At 38.0% G+C, this 16,837-nt stretch overlaps 1 protein-coding gene across 14 annotated transcripts in view; it reads right to left on the bottom strand.

Moving 5' to 3' along the window:
* LOC110856349 (protein unc-80 homolog) overlaps positions 1–16,837 on the bottom strand; it is a 36,161-nt gene that overhangs the window by 7,972 nt on the left and 11,352 nt on the right. For 10 of the 14 annotated variants that reach the window (XM_035856875.1, XM_035856878.1, XM_035856864.1 and 7 more), the window contains 49 exons: positions 16,332–16,457; positions 16,180–16,272; positions 14,751–14,862; positions 14,532–14,671; positions 13,150–13,397; positions 13,059–13,085; positions 12,586–12,707; positions 12,409–12,504; positions 12,285–12,355; positions 12,125–12,199; positions 10,422–10,470; positions 10,005–10,353; positions 9,526–9,566; positions 9,376–9,448; positions 9,194–9,279; positions 8,916–9,125; positions 8,717–8,846; positions 8,552–8,649; positions 8,014–8,131; positions 7,792–7,964; positions 7,175–7,343; positions 6,885–7,098; positions 6,059–6,392; positions 5,755–5,895; positions 5,655–5,675; positions 5,477–5,582; positions 5,333–5,397; positions 5,101–5,254; positions 4,960–5,015; positions 4,398–4,730; positions 3,883–3,968; positions 3,776–3,805; positions 3,645–3,684; positions 3,467–3,569; positions 3,374–3,403; positions 3,204–3,294; positions 3,082–3,131; positions 2,922–3,014; positions 2,783–2,845; positions 2,692–2,717; positions 2,514–2,595; positions 2,401–2,441; positions 2,289–2,307; positions 1,749–1,856; positions 1,611–1,669; positions 1,308–1,413; positions 1,103–1,225; positions 403–632; positions 183–322 (listed from right to left, as the gene is read on the bottom strand). In XM_035856875.1, the coding sequence (XP_035712768.1) occupies positions 183–322; positions 403–632; positions 1,103–1,225; positions 1,308–1,413; positions 1,611–1,669; positions 1,749–1,856; positions 2,289–2,307; positions 2,401–2,441; positions 2,514–2,595; positions 2,692–2,717; positions 2,783–2,845; positions 2,922–3,014; positions 3,082–3,131; positions 3,204–3,294; positions 3,374–3,403; positions 3,467–3,569; positions 3,645–3,684; positions 3,776–3,805; positions 3,883–3,968; positions 4,398–4,730; positions 4,960–5,015; positions 5,101–5,254; positions 5,333–5,397; positions 5,477–5,582; positions 5,655–5,675; positions 5,755–5,895; positions 6,059–6,392; positions 6,885–7,098; positions 7,175–7,343; positions 7,792–7,964; positions 8,014–8,131; positions 8,552–8,649; positions 8,717–8,846; positions 8,916–9,125; positions 9,194–9,279; positions 9,376–9,448; positions 9,526–9,566; positions 10,005–10,353; positions 10,422–10,470; positions 12,125–12,199; positions 12,285–12,355; positions 12,409–12,504; positions 12,586–12,707; positions 13,059–13,085; positions 13,150–13,397; positions 14,532–14,671; positions 14,751–14,862; positions 16,180–16,272; positions 16,332–16,457 (5,550 nt within the window). The remainder of the gene's footprint in view (positions 1–182; positions 323–402; positions 633–1,102; positions 1,226–1,307; positions 1,414–1,610; positions 1,670–1,748; positions 1,857–2,288; positions 2,308–2,400; positions 2,442–2,513; positions 2,596–2,691; positions 2,718–2,782; positions 2,846–2,921; positions 3,015–3,081; positions 3,132–3,203; positions 3,295–3,373; positions 3,404–3,466; positions 3,570–3,644; positions 3,685–3,775; positions 3,806–3,882; positions 3,969–4,397; positions 4,731–4,959; positions 5,016–5,100; positions 5,255–5,332; positions 5,398–5,476; positions 5,583–5,654; positions 5,676–5,754; positions 5,896–6,058; positions 6,393–6,884; positions 7,099–7,174; positions 7,344–7,791; positions 7,965–8,013; positions 8,132–8,551; positions 8,650–8,716; positions 8,847–8,915; positions 9,126–9,193; positions 9,280–9,375; positions 9,449–9,525; positions 9,567–10,004; positions 10,354–10,421; positions 10,471–12,124; positions 12,200–12,284; positions 12,356–12,408; positions 12,505–12,585; positions 12,708–13,058; positions 13,086–13,149; positions 13,398–14,531; positions 14,672–14,750; positions 14,863–16,179; positions 16,273–16,331; positions 16,458–16,837) is intronic. The other 4 variants (XM_035856870.1, XM_035856871.1, XM_035856869.1 and 1 more) reach the window with 4 other exon arrangements.

Genomic DNA, 16,837 nt, shown 5'->3' with positions numbered 1-16,837 from the left:
TTCAACTTTGACCTCGAATATTTTGATAAATTCTGCTAAACATCGGACAAACTGCCTCAAGAAACTTTGGTTCTATTGACTTGAACTATATTTATAATTTCAAAAATTCAACAAAATCCGAGTGTTGCACTTGACACCATCCCATTGTTAGTCTGCATATTTAGTATGCCGTTCAAACTTACTTTGCTAATGGTTCGCAGTTGTTGACGAGTGTTTTCATTGCAACTGCGATATGATTTATGATATCGCGTTCCGTCTTCCCTTCGGTCTTGTTGGTTTGAATGTGTGTCAAATACGGGGGAACCACGGCTTCCAAAATGGTCTGAAATATTATAATATTTTCCGAGAATTTGTACATATTTTCCTGGAACAGTAGAATTATCATCCTCTTTAAAAACTTACCAGCATCTGTTGACCCCTCAACGAGTCTGCAGCATATGCCACGACGCATACGCACATTGAAATGCAGTCAAGAACCGTGATTTCATCGGAATCGTCGTGATAACAAAAATCCAGTGGGCGCAGGGGTTGAGGTCCATGAATAAGTTCGGTAATATGGAGCGGATCCGGGGTCGGGGTTTCAAGTGATAACAGCAGTCGAAACAAGCATTTTGATGGGACACGCGTGGGGTCTGAAATATTTACCACGGCAGAAATTATTATAAATTATGCCGGCTTCATCATTAGAGAACAATTTTTTGAAGATTTTTTGCAACTAACAATGCGATGACGCCAGCGGTCTCGCTCCGATTTTGACGAAACTTTGACGACATGTTTCAGGATTTTTCATAATGCTCAGTTTAAACTAAATTATAATTGAGCCCGAATTTGCATTTTTCTCCCTCGCCAGAAAAATTTCACGGTAAAAATGCAAATTCTCGCTCAAAGATTTTATCATAATTTAGTTTATGAAAAATCCTGAAACACGTGTTAAATTCTAATGTTACATAATTATAGTGTGGTTTCGTCAAAATTGAATCGAAACCACTGGCGTCATCGCACTGTAAGTATTCAGGCGTTGGTAAAAGCTAGTAAATAATTGAAATGACACCACCCCATGCACATCAGATTTGGTGGAGGACTTATCGAAACACGTGGTTACCTCCAAACTGTGCTGTATCATCGGTATCCAGTAAAGCAGCCAATGCTCCAAACATTTGAAGGACGAATGGTTTCCGGTGAAGTAAATAGAATTCTTTACAGGCAAACTCTACTGCCCCCGTGACTGGAAGAAGAGAAAGAGATTCGCAGAGTGACTAAAATTTGTAGATTATAGTATGGCGAAGAAACTTTGCTTATAAAATTACCCAGTGCATTGCTTTGATGAGTCGAATACAGCAACAAGAGGGGCGGCATCACCAGTAAGTATCCATTGGTAGAAAATATGTTTTTAAACTGCTGGACGCCGTTGATCTACGCAATTCAGAAATTATGATGTAAAAATCGAAGAAATTATACATTATTAAGTAAGGAGCCGTCCATAAATTACGTAACGCGAGAGGGGGGAGGGGGATCTAAGGCTCCAGTGATACGTTAAGGGGGGGGGTTAGAAAATCGCGATTTTTGCGTTACGTAATTTATGGACGGCCCCCTAAGAATGTTGCGTTTACCATTGCGCTTATGATGTATCGGATGATCGAATGGTCTTCAGAATGCACCATGAGAGAGCCTTCCGGGTAAAATATTCGTACATTCTTAAGAATTCTCATTTCATAATTAAATTACATAACAAAAGTTGAGCAACTTGCCACTTAAAACATTGATGAAGAGATGAATGTCTCCTGAATACGCGAAATTTCCCGACATTGCTTCGAACATGCGGGTGATAAGCTTCGCCCACATGAATTTGTGTAGGACTAAGGAAAGAGAGTTGTAGAGTGAGGAGAGATTGATGAGGGGAATTATTAACGTGACCTTTTTTGAAATGCAGTATGATCATATTCAGAAATCTTAGCTTGTCTAAAAAATTGTTTGATTTTTGGAATTAGTTATTTCTGTAGAGGACATTTTTTAGGACACCCGGACTAAAAAAATTGAACATTTTTCATGAAGTTGAAAACCTAACGATTTGGTCCAAGTCAGGGTCACAACATGGATGTAAAGGGGTCGCAATCGCAATCTGCATATAAATGTTTGTGAGATTGTCCAATCGTAAAAAATGTTCCCATAATCCGGCATGCAAAATTTCAACTTTTTCAACCAATTCCAAAAAGCATGTCGCCAAATATGATCATTTTCTGCGGATCTGAGTGACACCCCTCATCAATCTCATTCTGCATTAATCCTACCATCAAGTCCGAGTAGTTCCTGTATGTAATTACATAATAAGTCTTTAATACTTAATCATAAAGATTAATTTAATATGTTTGTATTTCAAGGATAATAATAACGTTAGCTCACCCTTCCCATCATCCCTCCCTTCCAAATGTCCATATCAGATTCTAACGGGAGAAAGATGTTAATTAATTAGCAAATTGTGAGAACTGGGTATAGCATTTTAAGCATTTATTTACCTAACGCTTTTCTCGGAAAGGCTGGCAATTTCATGAGTTCCTCGTGGAGAAAAACGACACGTTGCATCACTTGATCAACATTCTATACATTTGTTCATTAAAGAATATCAGTGAACAATGGAAACTTAAGAAATTTTGCGTCATGCAAAAAAATATGTCGACGAATTTGCTTAAATACCTTCAATATCGCCCAAGTTAATGTCACTACGCAAAAATAATATTGATCAGGCTTATCCACTATTACATATTTGCAATAAATTAAATTTTACCTTTGCCAATTTCGAGAAACTTGAGTATAAAAGATTGTCTTTGTAACGCATTGTACGCGTGATCTGCATAGAGTTACAAATAATATTGTAAAATGGCATTGATTTTAAGGTAAAAATTGATTGGAACATATGTATTTACCTGGAGCCATATGTACGAGACTCAATTGAGGATGTTGAGCCCGAGAGAAGAAGTAGAAATCTCGTACGTAGGAATTCGGATTATGAATTTGGTCTACAAAAAAAACTCTCAAGTTAATAAAATTTGAAATTTGACGAAATTGAACCAAATTTTCACTCACGAGTTTTAAAGTCCACCAAAAAGTATTCCTTGTGATGTTCTTCATCAATACTGAAGAAGAAACAATGTAAAAAAAATAGCATCAGATACCACAATTTAAAGCCAACAATTAAAATATTTTACCTAAAAAAGTCATACGACTCCCTTAATATTTGGACGAATTGTGTATCTTCCTGAATTGGAAACTGGGTAGGAATTCCTCCGGCTTCGGGACCTTTAGAAATTTAGTAACGATAAGTAGTTATCCAACGTATGCAATTTCTTGTTCACTAATTAATTCCTGTTCAGCTCACCCATTGGTCCATGAACCACAATTTTCTTGGCTGCAAATATTTAATTAAAATTATTTAAAATATGAAAAGTTCAAGTTGTTTAAAGAAGGTTACCTGCGGGAATATTCGCAGTTAGCAAAATGAACGCGTCACACTGTTCTTTTCGAAGGATTTGCTTCAAATCTTTAAACATTATTCCTTGCACGCTGTGAACAACCTAAATTAACATTAAAAAATGAGCTTGGTGCAAAAATATTCTGTACATTTTAACCAAAAATGTAAATTTTTATACCATCCACAACACGGATAAAGCAGACCCGATCATTTCAGGACTGAAATGTAATTCATGAAAAAAAAAGTTAAGATGAATTGCACTTTTAAAGATGCCATGCAAAAAAATGAAAAAATTTTGCTATGTGGTACCTGGCGTCTTGTGGAGATCGTGTGTGATACCTAATAAATAATTTAATGTATGGATATTGAGACCACTTATCTTTATACACTTATCATTCTAAATCCACGATTCTTACATGATAAATCCGATAATGTGATTATACAATGCAAACGCTGCTTGTTGCGGAAGTCTTGGCACAAAGAGAATTATGTGGCGTAGAACCTGCATGAAAATGAAAGTATATTTACATATTTCTGTTCAATTTGAGCACAAATTGCCGTAAACATGCATGGATTTTACAGTAGCCACATAGTGGAATTATTTGTGCGTGTCATCTCATTTGCATATTTTGACGCATTCGTCAGTGACCCAGAGTCTTACTCACTATCAGTTAAAATTAAAGTAGTAAATGTAATTAAATATTTGTGGAAAATCATATTTCTCGGTTGCATTTTTGTCGGTTACATATTTGTCTGTGGCATATTTGCCGGGTTGCATTATATGTCGTTACATAAATGTCGGTTGCATATTTGTTTCTGCAAATTTGTCGCCTCACGGTTTACTCAACATGGAAAGTCCGTATCGCCGAAATGGGCATAGTGAGATTTATGCAAATGAGGTGACAAGCCTAACTAAGAGCACGGAATGTACCTTGAACATTAATTCATGCCTTCCACGAGTCAGTTTTTCAAACACGAATCGCAAAAAGAGTGAGGAATCTTCCACCAAGCAATCCCAAAGAGTGGCATAAGCAACCTCGTAGACCGCGTTGCCATCCAGGGTCACTGCAGGATCGTCGAGCAGTTGTGCAATATGGATGGCCGCAGATCCCAGGGAGGAAGGAAACATGGTGGGAGACTTTAGGTGGGACGCTTTCGAGGAGGAAGACGCAGGCAATGTGACCCCGTCAGTTCCAGCTGCAGTAGCACCGGAAGAAAGATTCGGAGGAATGGAGCTTGTCGCCCCCAGCGTGGCTTTCTCCCCCTGAAAAAAAAAATGTGATTTAAATCAAAGTACGAAACAATTAACTCAACAAATTATCAAAATCGCCTAAATCAACAGATTTTTAATCATTTCTCAGCATTAAAAATTGACAACGACGTGCTCGACAAACTCATCGTTCAGAATTTTAACATAAATTCCCAGAGCCGAGAAATGATTAAAATGTGATGATTTTGGAGCTTGTCGGGGTCATTAATGCAGCATTGCGTACCTGTCCCAATACTTGTCCCTCTTCCTCCTCGTCTTCACCGACGACATGGTGCAAGCCTGGAATATGAAAAGTTGTCATAATTTAATTACGACAAAATTAGGACAAACTTTGGGAATCGATTTATGAGCCTGCTGAACTTACTTGGTTCATACGAAGCTTCTTTTGTAATTGCGACGGTTGTGATGAGAAACTGTTCTCGTTCAGTACGCTTTTTGTCCTCTTCCGTTTTTAGGGCTAACCTAACCAATTCGGCTTGCTGAGTTTTCCTGGTTTTTGTTGCGGTTACCAAGTATCGCTGTTTGAGGGAAAGTTATAAAACATATATAGAACAAATTGAACAATTTTAGCGTAGAAATTTTGAAATCCCATTTACCCGAGATACTTGTTGGTCAGTGAGGGTCACTTCCTCGACTTTAGCTCGTATTTCAGGCATCCATGCTGCAAGAAAATTCATACATACACAAATTAGTACCTTGGAAAAATAAAATTCTATTCACACAAATGAGATTAAGCTTACGTGGATCAACGACAGCAATGGATTCCACTCCGATTCTGGGTGAAGGTAAAGTGAATTCTATTCCAGGAGGAGGTGCTTTGAAAGTACTGTTTTCCTCCATTCTTGGCTAATAAAAGTAAAAAGATATCACTCCATTATTTAAATGTTTAAAGTTTCCTGGAATTTTTCGATTTCTTACCCAAACATGGTGTCTGCATTTCTGAAAAATAGAAATATAAATGTAAAATTGAATTAATTAGTAGGGAGCCATCTTGATGATTGTGTTAAAAAAAACATACCCATAGCATGTGAAATTTTAGCAAAGCACTAATTCTCGTGTTGGGATTTGCATGTTCAAAATCTCCTTCTAAAAGGAGCCGAACTTGTTCTGGAACCTTGACCCCGGCGAGAATAAAGAGTGCAGATGCGCACGTGCTAACCTGAAAAATCAGACAAAAATCAGTAAATATTTTGTTTTATGATATGAGCTTATGGATCTAACGTCTGAGCTTTAAAAGAATATGCTAATTTTAAACTTAATTTGCATGAAAAAATAGCCACTTCTTTTAATGCTCAAATCATAGCATTTACATATTTCCTAACCTGAACTTCAGGCTCTAAAATCAGTTCCCACGTGATCGGAAGGATGGAAAGGAACTGCTCTTCATTCAGCATTGATCCCGCTTTGATTAAAATGGAGAATAGCGAATGGAAGCCGCCTTGTACTTGTTGTTTAACATATTTCAAAATGCTGGGATCATCAACTTTCTCCTTCGCCCCATCCTTTCCCTCGTCTTGATGGTTTAAACCCCACGAGTTGGCATTTGGAAATCCAAACTCTTCTCCGTAAACTTTTCGTACGGCTTTCAAAAGTCGGGATACTCCTCTCATCAGACGGCGGGGGCAGTGCGGGTGACAAAAACCTTGGTGTGTGCACCTGCAGGAGATATAGACAGTTAAGTCAACCGTAATTATTAAGGGGTGAAAGCACTTTATAAGATCGTTATGTCCGTCCGTTGATCCGAAAAAGCGTTAACGAAAAGTCATAGAAATTTTGAACGTAAATTTTTAACGCCAAGGGACAGGGCGAGTTCGGAGATGGGCACTGTAGGTCACACCCTTCAAGGGCAGAAAAGGTCATCAAATGTTAAATATGTCAATTTGAAGTTCAAATTTTGAACTGAAATTTAACCCGAAATTCAATAGGGATCTCCATTTTGACCTTAAAGGTCACAAAAGGTCACACAAAATTCACCAAACTTTAAATTTGATACATATATCACAAATGTCGAAAACACGTCAGCCGTGTCAATTTTAACAGGTTTTCGACCGGAAAGAAACAATATGATACTCATTTTGACCTACACTGCTTTCACCCCTTAGCTACACGCGTTGTAACGGTTTATTTAAACGTAAATTGACCAATTACCTAAAGTTCAGGCTGGACAAAAACTCGATAATCGTGCTTATCCATGGCATAGAGAGGCATTCCTCATCCTGCGTCACAGCTGTGCCACCACCGGCTTGAGCGTCCTCATTACTCATGACCCCAGGGGATTCGTCCCCACTATGTTCTGAAGTTTCATCCGATACGGAGCTCACCTTTCGTCGAGCACTTGTCATCGAATCAGATCTTTTCATGGCTAAAAATTGAAAAAATACGCAGATTAACAACCTCTCTAGGTTAATATTAAACTTTAATTAGTTTAATTTAATTACAGTCAGAATCTCCATCCTTCGCTTTCTTATTCAATTTAATACTTCTTCTTCTGAATGACGATCCTCCCGTCGCCGTTGTCGTGCTTGGCGCTCCTCTCCGCAATAATAAGGGTCTTACCTTCCGAGCGTCGGAGGCAGACATCGCTTTTTGCGAAGGTTCCGGTAATTCCTGGTACGATAAGTAGCGAATATTTTTAGCAGGTAAAATATTCCACGTGTTTTAAGCCTAGTACTCAAGACGGATTTTTCACGTTAATTTTACGGTTGTATTAAATTACTCCTCTGACTTGGAATGTAATTCCTGTGAATTACTTCACTGGAATTATCTGAATTTCGCTAAAAAGTGTACCAAAATTGGAGAATTTCTTCAAATCGAGTGCAAAATGCTACTTAAATTTCGTTTCCTGTTTTTGCTAGGGAAGGTCCATAAATTATGTCACGCGAGAAAGGGGCTTCAATAATATCGTCGCTATGTGACACATGTTAAAGGAGGGGGGGGGGGGTCTAGAAATTCGCGATTTTTGGGATAATTTATGAATGGCCTCCTAAACTTTTTCACTTAAAAAATCTGTCCTGAGTACTAGGCTTTAAAGGATCAAACTATTTCTATTGATTACCGGGTGTGCACCATGGCTTTTTTCCCCACTTTCCGTGGAGGGTTCGTCATTGAGGACGAAGCTGATTTTTCTTTCCCCACTCCCCGCCGGAGGGGGAGGTTGATCTGAAATGGACTGGAGCGAGTGGGACCCTTGGGTCTGTGCCTGGCCTAATCCTAGGAGTTTTTTCCTAACTTAACTGTAAAATTAGAAAATACAATTCTGGAAACCGTATTACAGTACCATATGACCAACGACGATTTGCATTGCCCGAAACCACGACGGGTTTCGGGGCGACTTCTTCCTCCTTCTTGACGGGTGGTGGGGGTGGTTTGTGGACAACGCTGGCTTTCGGGAGCGTCTGTAAAGTGAGAGGAATTTCATTTAACTCTGTTTACACAAAGACTTTGGTACTATCGGTGGCCGCGGAAGGTGTGGGGACATCTGGGGACATTAACATTGTAGGATGGGGGAGGGAGGGGTCTAGATAAGATGGGCAGATGATGCGGACATCGAACAATCGTGGGGGCATTGTCCCTCTGCGCACACGCTTCCGCGGCCACTGTTCTTTTGGCATATCATTGCCATGGAGCATGTACAATAGTGGCCGCGGAAGCCGTGGGGACATCTGTACCATTAAAATTATGGGATATGGGAGGGAGGGGTTTATATAACATTGGAAGATGATGCGGACATCGAACAACCGTGGGGACATTGTCCCTCTGTCCCCATACTTCCGCTGCCACTGGGTACTATCAAAGTTATGCATGCGTATGTGTACCTGGTATGTTTCTCGTATGAATGCCGTTATCTCATAGAGCAGCATGCACGAGAGGACTTGAAGGGCCAAGGGACACTCGGCCCCGTCCATGATGCTGGCTGTAATTGAAAATCAGATAATAAAATTTCAGAAATTTTTAATAAAATTTATAGCGCATTTTCTTACCATCATCCAAAAAATCTTCCTCTTCATCATTTTGAGCCAATTCCTTTTGCTTGGCTTCATCAGAAAGATCCAGTTCCATGAGTTTTTGCCTGTTCTTTTTATTGTATTCTTCCAGCCGGGCATTAATAGCCTAAAAGTGCAGAGTTGTAAATGGATTTGATCCGGTGCTTTTTTACCAAATATTTATATATGCAAATACCTCTCCCCACTGATGAAACATTTTTCCAGACATTCTCTGCAAAGCGTAAGACTTTGACTTTGACGCGACCGGTTTTGCAGGGAGGCCTGCGCATGAGGGTCGAAAAATTGGAAATTTCATCCAGAGCGGCCAATGCCCACGGTTACATGCATGGACCAAATAGCTACATTCCAATAACATGCATGACCTCGCGACAACAACGGTTTTAGGCTAAATAGCAAAAAAGATTGTTAATATTCTGAATAAAATGTACATAAATATGCATATATGACACCGACCAAATCCAATAGCGCAGCCATCAGTCCGGCGTCTGGGAGTGATCCTGGATGAGTAATTTCCAATAAAAATCCGAAACGTCGGATGCCTAATAAAGGAAAATTGAGTATAGAATTTTATGTGTTTTTTAGCGTTAAATGGCTAAAAATGGTCACAAAAACTGCATATATAGACGAACCAATACCTGCTTTGACGACATCTTTGCTGACTAGACGCCTTTCTTTAAGGACAACAAACTCACTAGTTTCTCCAATCACCTGTGTGAATATCAAATGAATTGATTCGTATTCACCACTTTCTTCATAAAATATACTCAAAATTTCAGAAGAATTACATTTTCACTTGTCACATTTTCCAATGAACCCTTGCGACTCCCTAAAAATAAAATTTAGCTTAATAAATATGAAATCATTTAGTGTTAATGTAGGCCTTGATGACTCATCACCAAAATCGTCAAAATCAACCCGTTTTTAATTATTTCTCGCCTCTGGGAATTCATTTTAAAATTCTGGACGATTCAAATTCTCACGTAGTCCGTGAGTTGATTAATGGAATAGCGGTGAATTTTTAAGCCAATTTAGATGAGTTCCAATTTTTCTGAAGGCTTCTTAAAATTGAGATTTCCTCCTTCAAAAAATGTCAAAATCTGGAGTGTATATTTCTAAAAAAAAATGGCTACCCCTAGCTCTACAAATTTGTCGTCCAGAATTTTAAAATAGGTTCCCGGAGCTGACAAATAATTACAAGTTGAAGATTTTAGGGATGAGTCATTAAGTCCTAGGTTAAGTTATTACGTCATAAAATTAAACTCACCCCCAGCCAAGCTGTCCTCATTGGTAGAATCTCGCTTAATTTTCATCCTCCTTAGCCGTTCTTCCACTCTTCGCTTCGCTTTCTGGACAATGGTGGCTTGACGCATGGTCCTTTTTGGTTCGGAAGCGCCCGTTCCACTGCTAACGTTAGAATCCTCCCCGTCCAAGTCTAACGATCTTTCTTGGGTGGAACCCCTCATCAACCAGGACACCAAACGGGATTCCTTTTTGGATGGAGCCCCTCTTTTGGCGACCAAATCAATCTCACTCGATTTGGGAGTGAGCGTGGCATGTTTTCGGGATAACGTGCCACTTGGACTTTCTCCAGTGTTGTCAGTGTCGCCCATGCTCTGTTAAAATGATTTAGAATGAATTAAAAATGTCATTTTTTTGATGGGATTTATAATTCATAACGTACTGCACAAGTTGATGATGAACTCTTCTTTTTGAAAAAGCCTTTCTTGTTGCTAAAAGAAAAAAAGTTAGATTAATTGAATACGTTGGTTTCATTTTCACAAATATTTATTATCTGGCTCAACGTTATCAAGGCTTATCGCAGAAGCTTATCGTAGACTTGTGAGTGGAGCTTGAGAAAAATACGCCATTTTCACTAAATACGAAGTGAACGGGTATGAGCAATTGCAGGATTACTTTAATCAGATTAAATAATCCATTGAGTGTAATCCCATAAGAAATTGAACATTTTAAATAATCTAATCCTTTCACTGACAGTGAAACGATGCTCCATTTTCTACGCTTGATTTTCACCCATCCGGTTGAAACAAATATTTAAAACGGATACAAAAGGCGATTAGACATGGTTTTCACGACTTTGCGCTTGAATATCTCTGGTGCACACTCGAATTTTGAGTTTATTTTGATAGACAAGCAAGATAATACTCTCAAAAACATATCTCTAAATTTTTAAGGCGATAGCTTCACAAATGTCCCCTCCAGAGCCCCCAGAGTTGGAAGGTGTCAAAAACCCACTTTCCAAACTGTAATTATTCATGTGGCATGATAACCAAAGAGGTCAGAGGTGAAAAATTATTATTATTATAACCCTAGATAATGATTATATCTAATAATGAAAGAATCCGTAATGAATAAAATAATGTGGGCCCTCCAGCATCGCTGATACTTTTCCATGAAAAGTGATAAATCGGACCGTGCACCGGGAAATTGACCTCCTGACCTTAAAAACGGACCGACTGGGTGAAATGAAGATTGAGGGCAAAGCTCTAAGTGTCCTAAGTAATATTAACTTCAACAGTGAAGATTTTGGGTAAACAGTTTTGGAGAAGGACCCGAGCTAATCAGCTGACGTGGAATCCTAAAAAACTCTTGGACTTATTTAGAAAATTAATAGTCAAATTTTGTTGAAAACAAATTTTAATAACTTTTTTGTGTTCCCTGCTGCAGAACTATTTTACCTACAAGGTACAAGTGACAAAATAATAAAATTACTGCGTTTTGATTAGTTAAAAAATTTTAAAGTTCCGCTTCAATTTCGAGGAGAACTTTTGTAAAAATTTTATATGGTTTGATGGAAACTCATTTCCTGGGGTGTAACCACTTATCAAAATTTTATCAAAAGTACTTACAGTGCAATATACTATATGTACCTTGGATATAAACAACATTTGGGATTTTTAGTGTCAAAGTCCTAAAATGTGGGGGCCTTAAAAGTCGAGGAGTTGCGTTCGTGAGAGCATTCCATAGGACAAGTATGAAGTTAAACTACAAAATGGACTTAAAAGATAAGCATGAGACAAAAGTGGTTTTATATAGCGAAAAGCATGCTGAATCCATTGATAATAGTCGCAAAGACGATTTCTGCACTAGGGCCTCAGAAAAAATCTTTTGTTCGACGCCATTTTATAAGAACACTGGTTTGGAAAACTAAAAAAGGACACCTCTCCAAATTTGACCTTGCCTCATGCCCCAGAGTGCATAACACCGGAAGCCAAATATGTTTACCTATAGTTCGAGACATGGGCTTTCACATAAAAAAAGTTAGAAATCTCTCCAACCAAAAACCATCGCATAATTAAATTATGAATTTGTGCAAACCATCTCTAATCGCCTTTTGTAAATATGTTCATTTCATCGTGTATTTACCTAGAACTGCTTTGAGGTCCGGTCGTCTCGTCCATTATGTAATATCCGGGTGAATCTTCGGTGTTTGTCATTCTCCTGTAAATACGATGGATTCGATGAATGTATGTGCGTTAATGCATAAGGATGATTTACGGCATACAAGAAAATGTTATGTAATTACCTGACCACTCGAGTCGTCTGACTTTGTCTCGCATTCTTCTTATTGGGCCGATCAACCTTTAATGAAAGCAACTAATTTCAACCAGTTGTGAATAGGAAATATTTCGCTAATGTTAAAAACTCACGGAGTCCAGCAACGCACTCAATGCAACTCTTCGAAACGTGTTTCCATCATTTTCATACACATAGTTAATAAATTGGCGAATGTCGCAATACAATGCCTGCAAAAAGTAGAAATTATTCTAATTTTATAACGAGCACATTAAAAACGAGTATGTTTCATAATATATGTAGTTGTTTACCATATTTTCTGTGGCACGAAGATGATGAACCGACGCCATTCTGGTGACCAGCCTTTTAAAAATGAATTTGAAAATTTGGCACTCCACTTTCTGCTGATTGTTTTCCATTCCATTGTTGTAACCTGTAATGTACATATGTAGTGATGAATTGATAGTGTAATGTCATCAGGTAACTCAGCGTTAAGTTTATCGAACTTTGATCCTGATATCTCTTACGGTATCACTTTTTACCAGGCCCAAAAATGCATAATTTTGATAATTTATTTCATGAAAAGTTGATTGAGCAACAATTAAAGGTTTTTGTCAGTAAAGAAAGAACCAATTCTTCATCATGTTTAAAAAAAAGTCTGAACTATAGCTCGGTAATTTTGGAGTTGCGCCCAAAATCTCGTGGGGTTTTCATGAAATTGGATAAAGACTTAAAAAAACATACAGGTGAAAGTTTCAAAAAACGGTTTGTAGTATATTCTTACCGGTATAGAAATCTCTAATTTTTGGATCTGCAAAAAATGTGCTTAATGAGATGAGACAGTATACGAGGACAACTTAATGAATAATTTTTACTTGGCATAGCCATCGGAGAAAGTAGGCTGGTCGAATCCATACAGAAACCACACAGCGCATGGAAGAACTCCATCACGGTGGTCAAATTTTGTTGGATGACAAAGTTTTGGAAGAATTTTGAAAAGAGAACGTTAAACTTTTGACACAATCGTAAAAGTAGGTTTTGAGCTTGCGATCGCACCGCGTCGGATTGGGTGCACCGTTGAGAATCTGCACAACCTTGCGCACATCCCATGGCGCTTATCACGCTGGAATTATTTGCAGAATAAATAATAATTATGTTGGGTCATTTTGCATAACTTACATATTTTGCATAACACCCATATTGCATAAAGGGAATTTGTCTAATTTCAAATTATACAAAACGACAATTTAGCATAATGGTATATTTGCAGTTTTCATTTATTTCGCACATTTGGTACAAAAGTTTTGCCATATCGGTAGCAAAATTTTACAGGCTAGCATAATTTTAATAAACCGTTACAACGAATGTAACCAAGGGGTGAAAGAACTGTTTCATACGTTAAAATGAATTTCCTGCTAAATTGACATATATATGCCCTATGACCTTTAGATGACCTCTGAGGTCAAAATGAAGGTCACCATTGAATTCGACGTTGAAAATAGTTAAAAATGACGTGTCACATGCCAAAACAACAAGTGACGCTTTTTCGTCACTTTTCGTCACTGTGACGACGTCATCGTCACAGGTGATGTCCACGTACAAAATGACATGAATTTTCGAATTCCTCATTGAAAAATAGTTAAAAATGATATGTCACATGCCAAAACAACAAATGACACTTTTTCGTCACTTTTCGTCACTGTGACGACGTCATCGTCACAGGTGACGTCCAAGTGCAAAATGACATGAATTTTCGAATTCCTCGTTGAAAAACGGTTAAAATCGATGTGTCACATGTCAAAACTGACACGTGACACTTTTTCGTCACTTTTCGTCACTGTGACGACGTCATCGTCACAGGTGACGATGTCACAGTATCCATCTTCGAACTCGTCCTATCCATTGACGTTAGGAGTTTATGTTCAAAATTTCAAGTGTCTATGTCTTTTGGTTCAAAAGTTATCAAAGCTACGGACAGACGGACAGACAGACAGACGGACATAACGATCTTATAAAGGGCTTTCACCCCTTAATAACAAGCGGTACCAAGGTTAATACCGATAAATCAATCACTGCAAGACTACACCAAATTTCGAAAAGTTTAAAATTATGCAATATCCAATTATGTAAAAAGTTCTTTTCGGTGGAAAGGTATTTAGTCAATAAAGATTATGCAATATGACCCTTATGCAAAAGACCTTTATGCAAATCCACCTAGCATAGGTCATTTTATGAATAAATTCTGCATTTTTCTTACCGAGTCACAGTTTCTAGAACACTCATGATTTCCTTGTCCTTCTCAATGTCCAGGTACAAATGGTCGATCAGATTCAGAACGACTTGACACACTCTGACTGAGCGATGAATCGTTTCTCTGGCACAGATTAAGTGCACGGCCTAAAGAAACATGGATGCATACAGTATTTAATTATATTATAAATACGTAAATATTATATTATAATTTCTCTTTCATTACTTGGAAAACCACTTTGACATTGATTGTCCCATCGCTTCGAATGTATTGTGCCGTGCCGGGAGCTTCTGTTGATTCGCATACGGTGTACTGGATATTCGTATCGCTGTGTGACCTATTTAATTAATGTGCAAATATCCAATTTGAAATAAAGGCAATTATCTCGTTCACCTTGAACATTATTAAATACGGATTAGAAACTTGCAGACGTACGAAATAAATACATAAACGAATGATTAATAATCATTGATTATGATTGATTTGCGGATCTTTGCCACCCATTATTTGCTACCCCTGAACTGCTACCCATTATCTGCTACCCGTGATTATCCGCCACCCATGAATTGCTATCCATTATTTGCTACCTGTAATTATTTGCTACCCGTGATCATTTCCTACCCCCACCCGCAAGCATTTTGGTCTTTGTTCTTGTATCTACAAATATGTGTGTGCATATTATCTTTATAAAAATACATAAATTAATGCAAATTATTGCAAATTGGACCAAAACGGAGTTTCGACTATGTATACTATCTGCCATAAGGAGTTACCCAATACCGATTTTTAGAAATTGTCTTAAAAATATGAACTTCGGTATGAACTTGCCAGGAGGACCCAGAGGGGGTTTGAAATTGTATAAAAAAGCTGAAATTTTGCAATGGATTGTTGGAACGTTTTTGACGATTGTGAATAGTCGTTGGTACGGATCATTTGGCAAAAATTTTGAAGCGGACTCTGTCCCTGACTCGAGCTATATAAACACTGCACACAGTAGGTTTTAGAAAGATAATAATTAATCAAAGCATAAAATATTTTAACAAACAATCAACCTGTAAAAATTGAGGTTAAAGCCAGAACCTTTGCCTGGTGCACAAAGACTAAGCATAGTTGTGTCGTAAATACTCAATACCAAGAAGAGAATATTAAAAAGAAAATGCAGAGTATTAGTCACAATTTCATAAGACCTTAATTTTGTCGGCTAAAAAATATCACTGGTAGTGAGGATAGACCAAAATACTTGCGGGTGGGGGTAGGAAATGATCACGGGTAGCAAATAATCACGGGTAGCAGATAATGGGTAGCAGTTCAGGGGTAGCAAATAATGGGTGGCAATCTTCCGCACACCTTATGATTTCAAAGACCAGTTACTTTCACTTTTTTTACAATAAATACAAATTACTGGTGATGACCACCCTCAAAGTTTCCAAACTACATACATTTAACTTAATTACTAATTGCGTTCTAGTCACCAATTAAGAAATTCGAGAAAATCAACAAAGAAAAAATTTGTGTTGCTGTTAATACGCAGTTTATCAAATCTGCGATGAATAATTTGTCTACGAATTGGGATTGAATTTTAGACAAATGGATTTTGCAGAGGATTGCTCATGTCCAAATGGTAGATAAAGACGTAGTTTTGTTTTAAGCTGACCTAATAAGATGCCTCCCACTCCCACGCCGACTACCCAGCGCGAATTGGTGGATGAAGGAGTTCAATTGGCTCTCCAACGAGCTGGCACGTCTCCTAAAAATGAAATTCCTACTTTAAAATTATGCCCCTTAAATGAAAATCGTTATTCTCACCGATACATTCTGTCAGGGGACGGGGTGGGCGCGGGGGTGTGTTCTGTCACCGTGATGATGGGATTTGGCACTGGGATTTTGTCAGTCTTCAATGGATACGGCTGAAGTCGGGTCATGCCGCAATACCTGCAAAATTTACGTAAAGACGGTATAAGTAAAAAAAATAGTATTGTAAATTTTGAACGAAGCCAGAGCATCTCAAAATTCTCTACGTTAGTTGTTGCATTCTATTTCTACACAATGTAGCTTGAATTGTACACCAAGGATTCAATTCATGTTAGTAAAATTAACTAACTAATAAACCTTTAACACAAGAGGATGATGCATACAAAACTACAGAATTGACTAAAAGTCACGCATCATTTTATAAATAACTACAAAACTTTAGTCGCAATTTTCACTGAAAATTTGTCATCACTTTCAAAAAGTTAACAATTAACGAAAAACTATGCAAGCAGTTGGAGATTTAGAAATTCAGACGTTTTTTATATCTCGCTAGCATGTCA

This window comes from Folsomia candida, unplaced genomic scaffold (genome assembly GCF_002217175.1).
Source record: "Folsomia candida strain VU population unplaced genomic scaffold, ASM221717v1 Fcan01_Sc015, whole genome shotgun sequence".
In the NCBI taxonomy this organism is placed as follows: Eukaryota; Metazoa; Arthropoda; class Collembola; order Entomobryomorpha; family Isotomidae; genus Folsomia; species Folsomia candida.
Note: the sequence above shows the minus strand (reverse complement) of the source record. Positions and strands in the feature narration are given on the sequence as shown.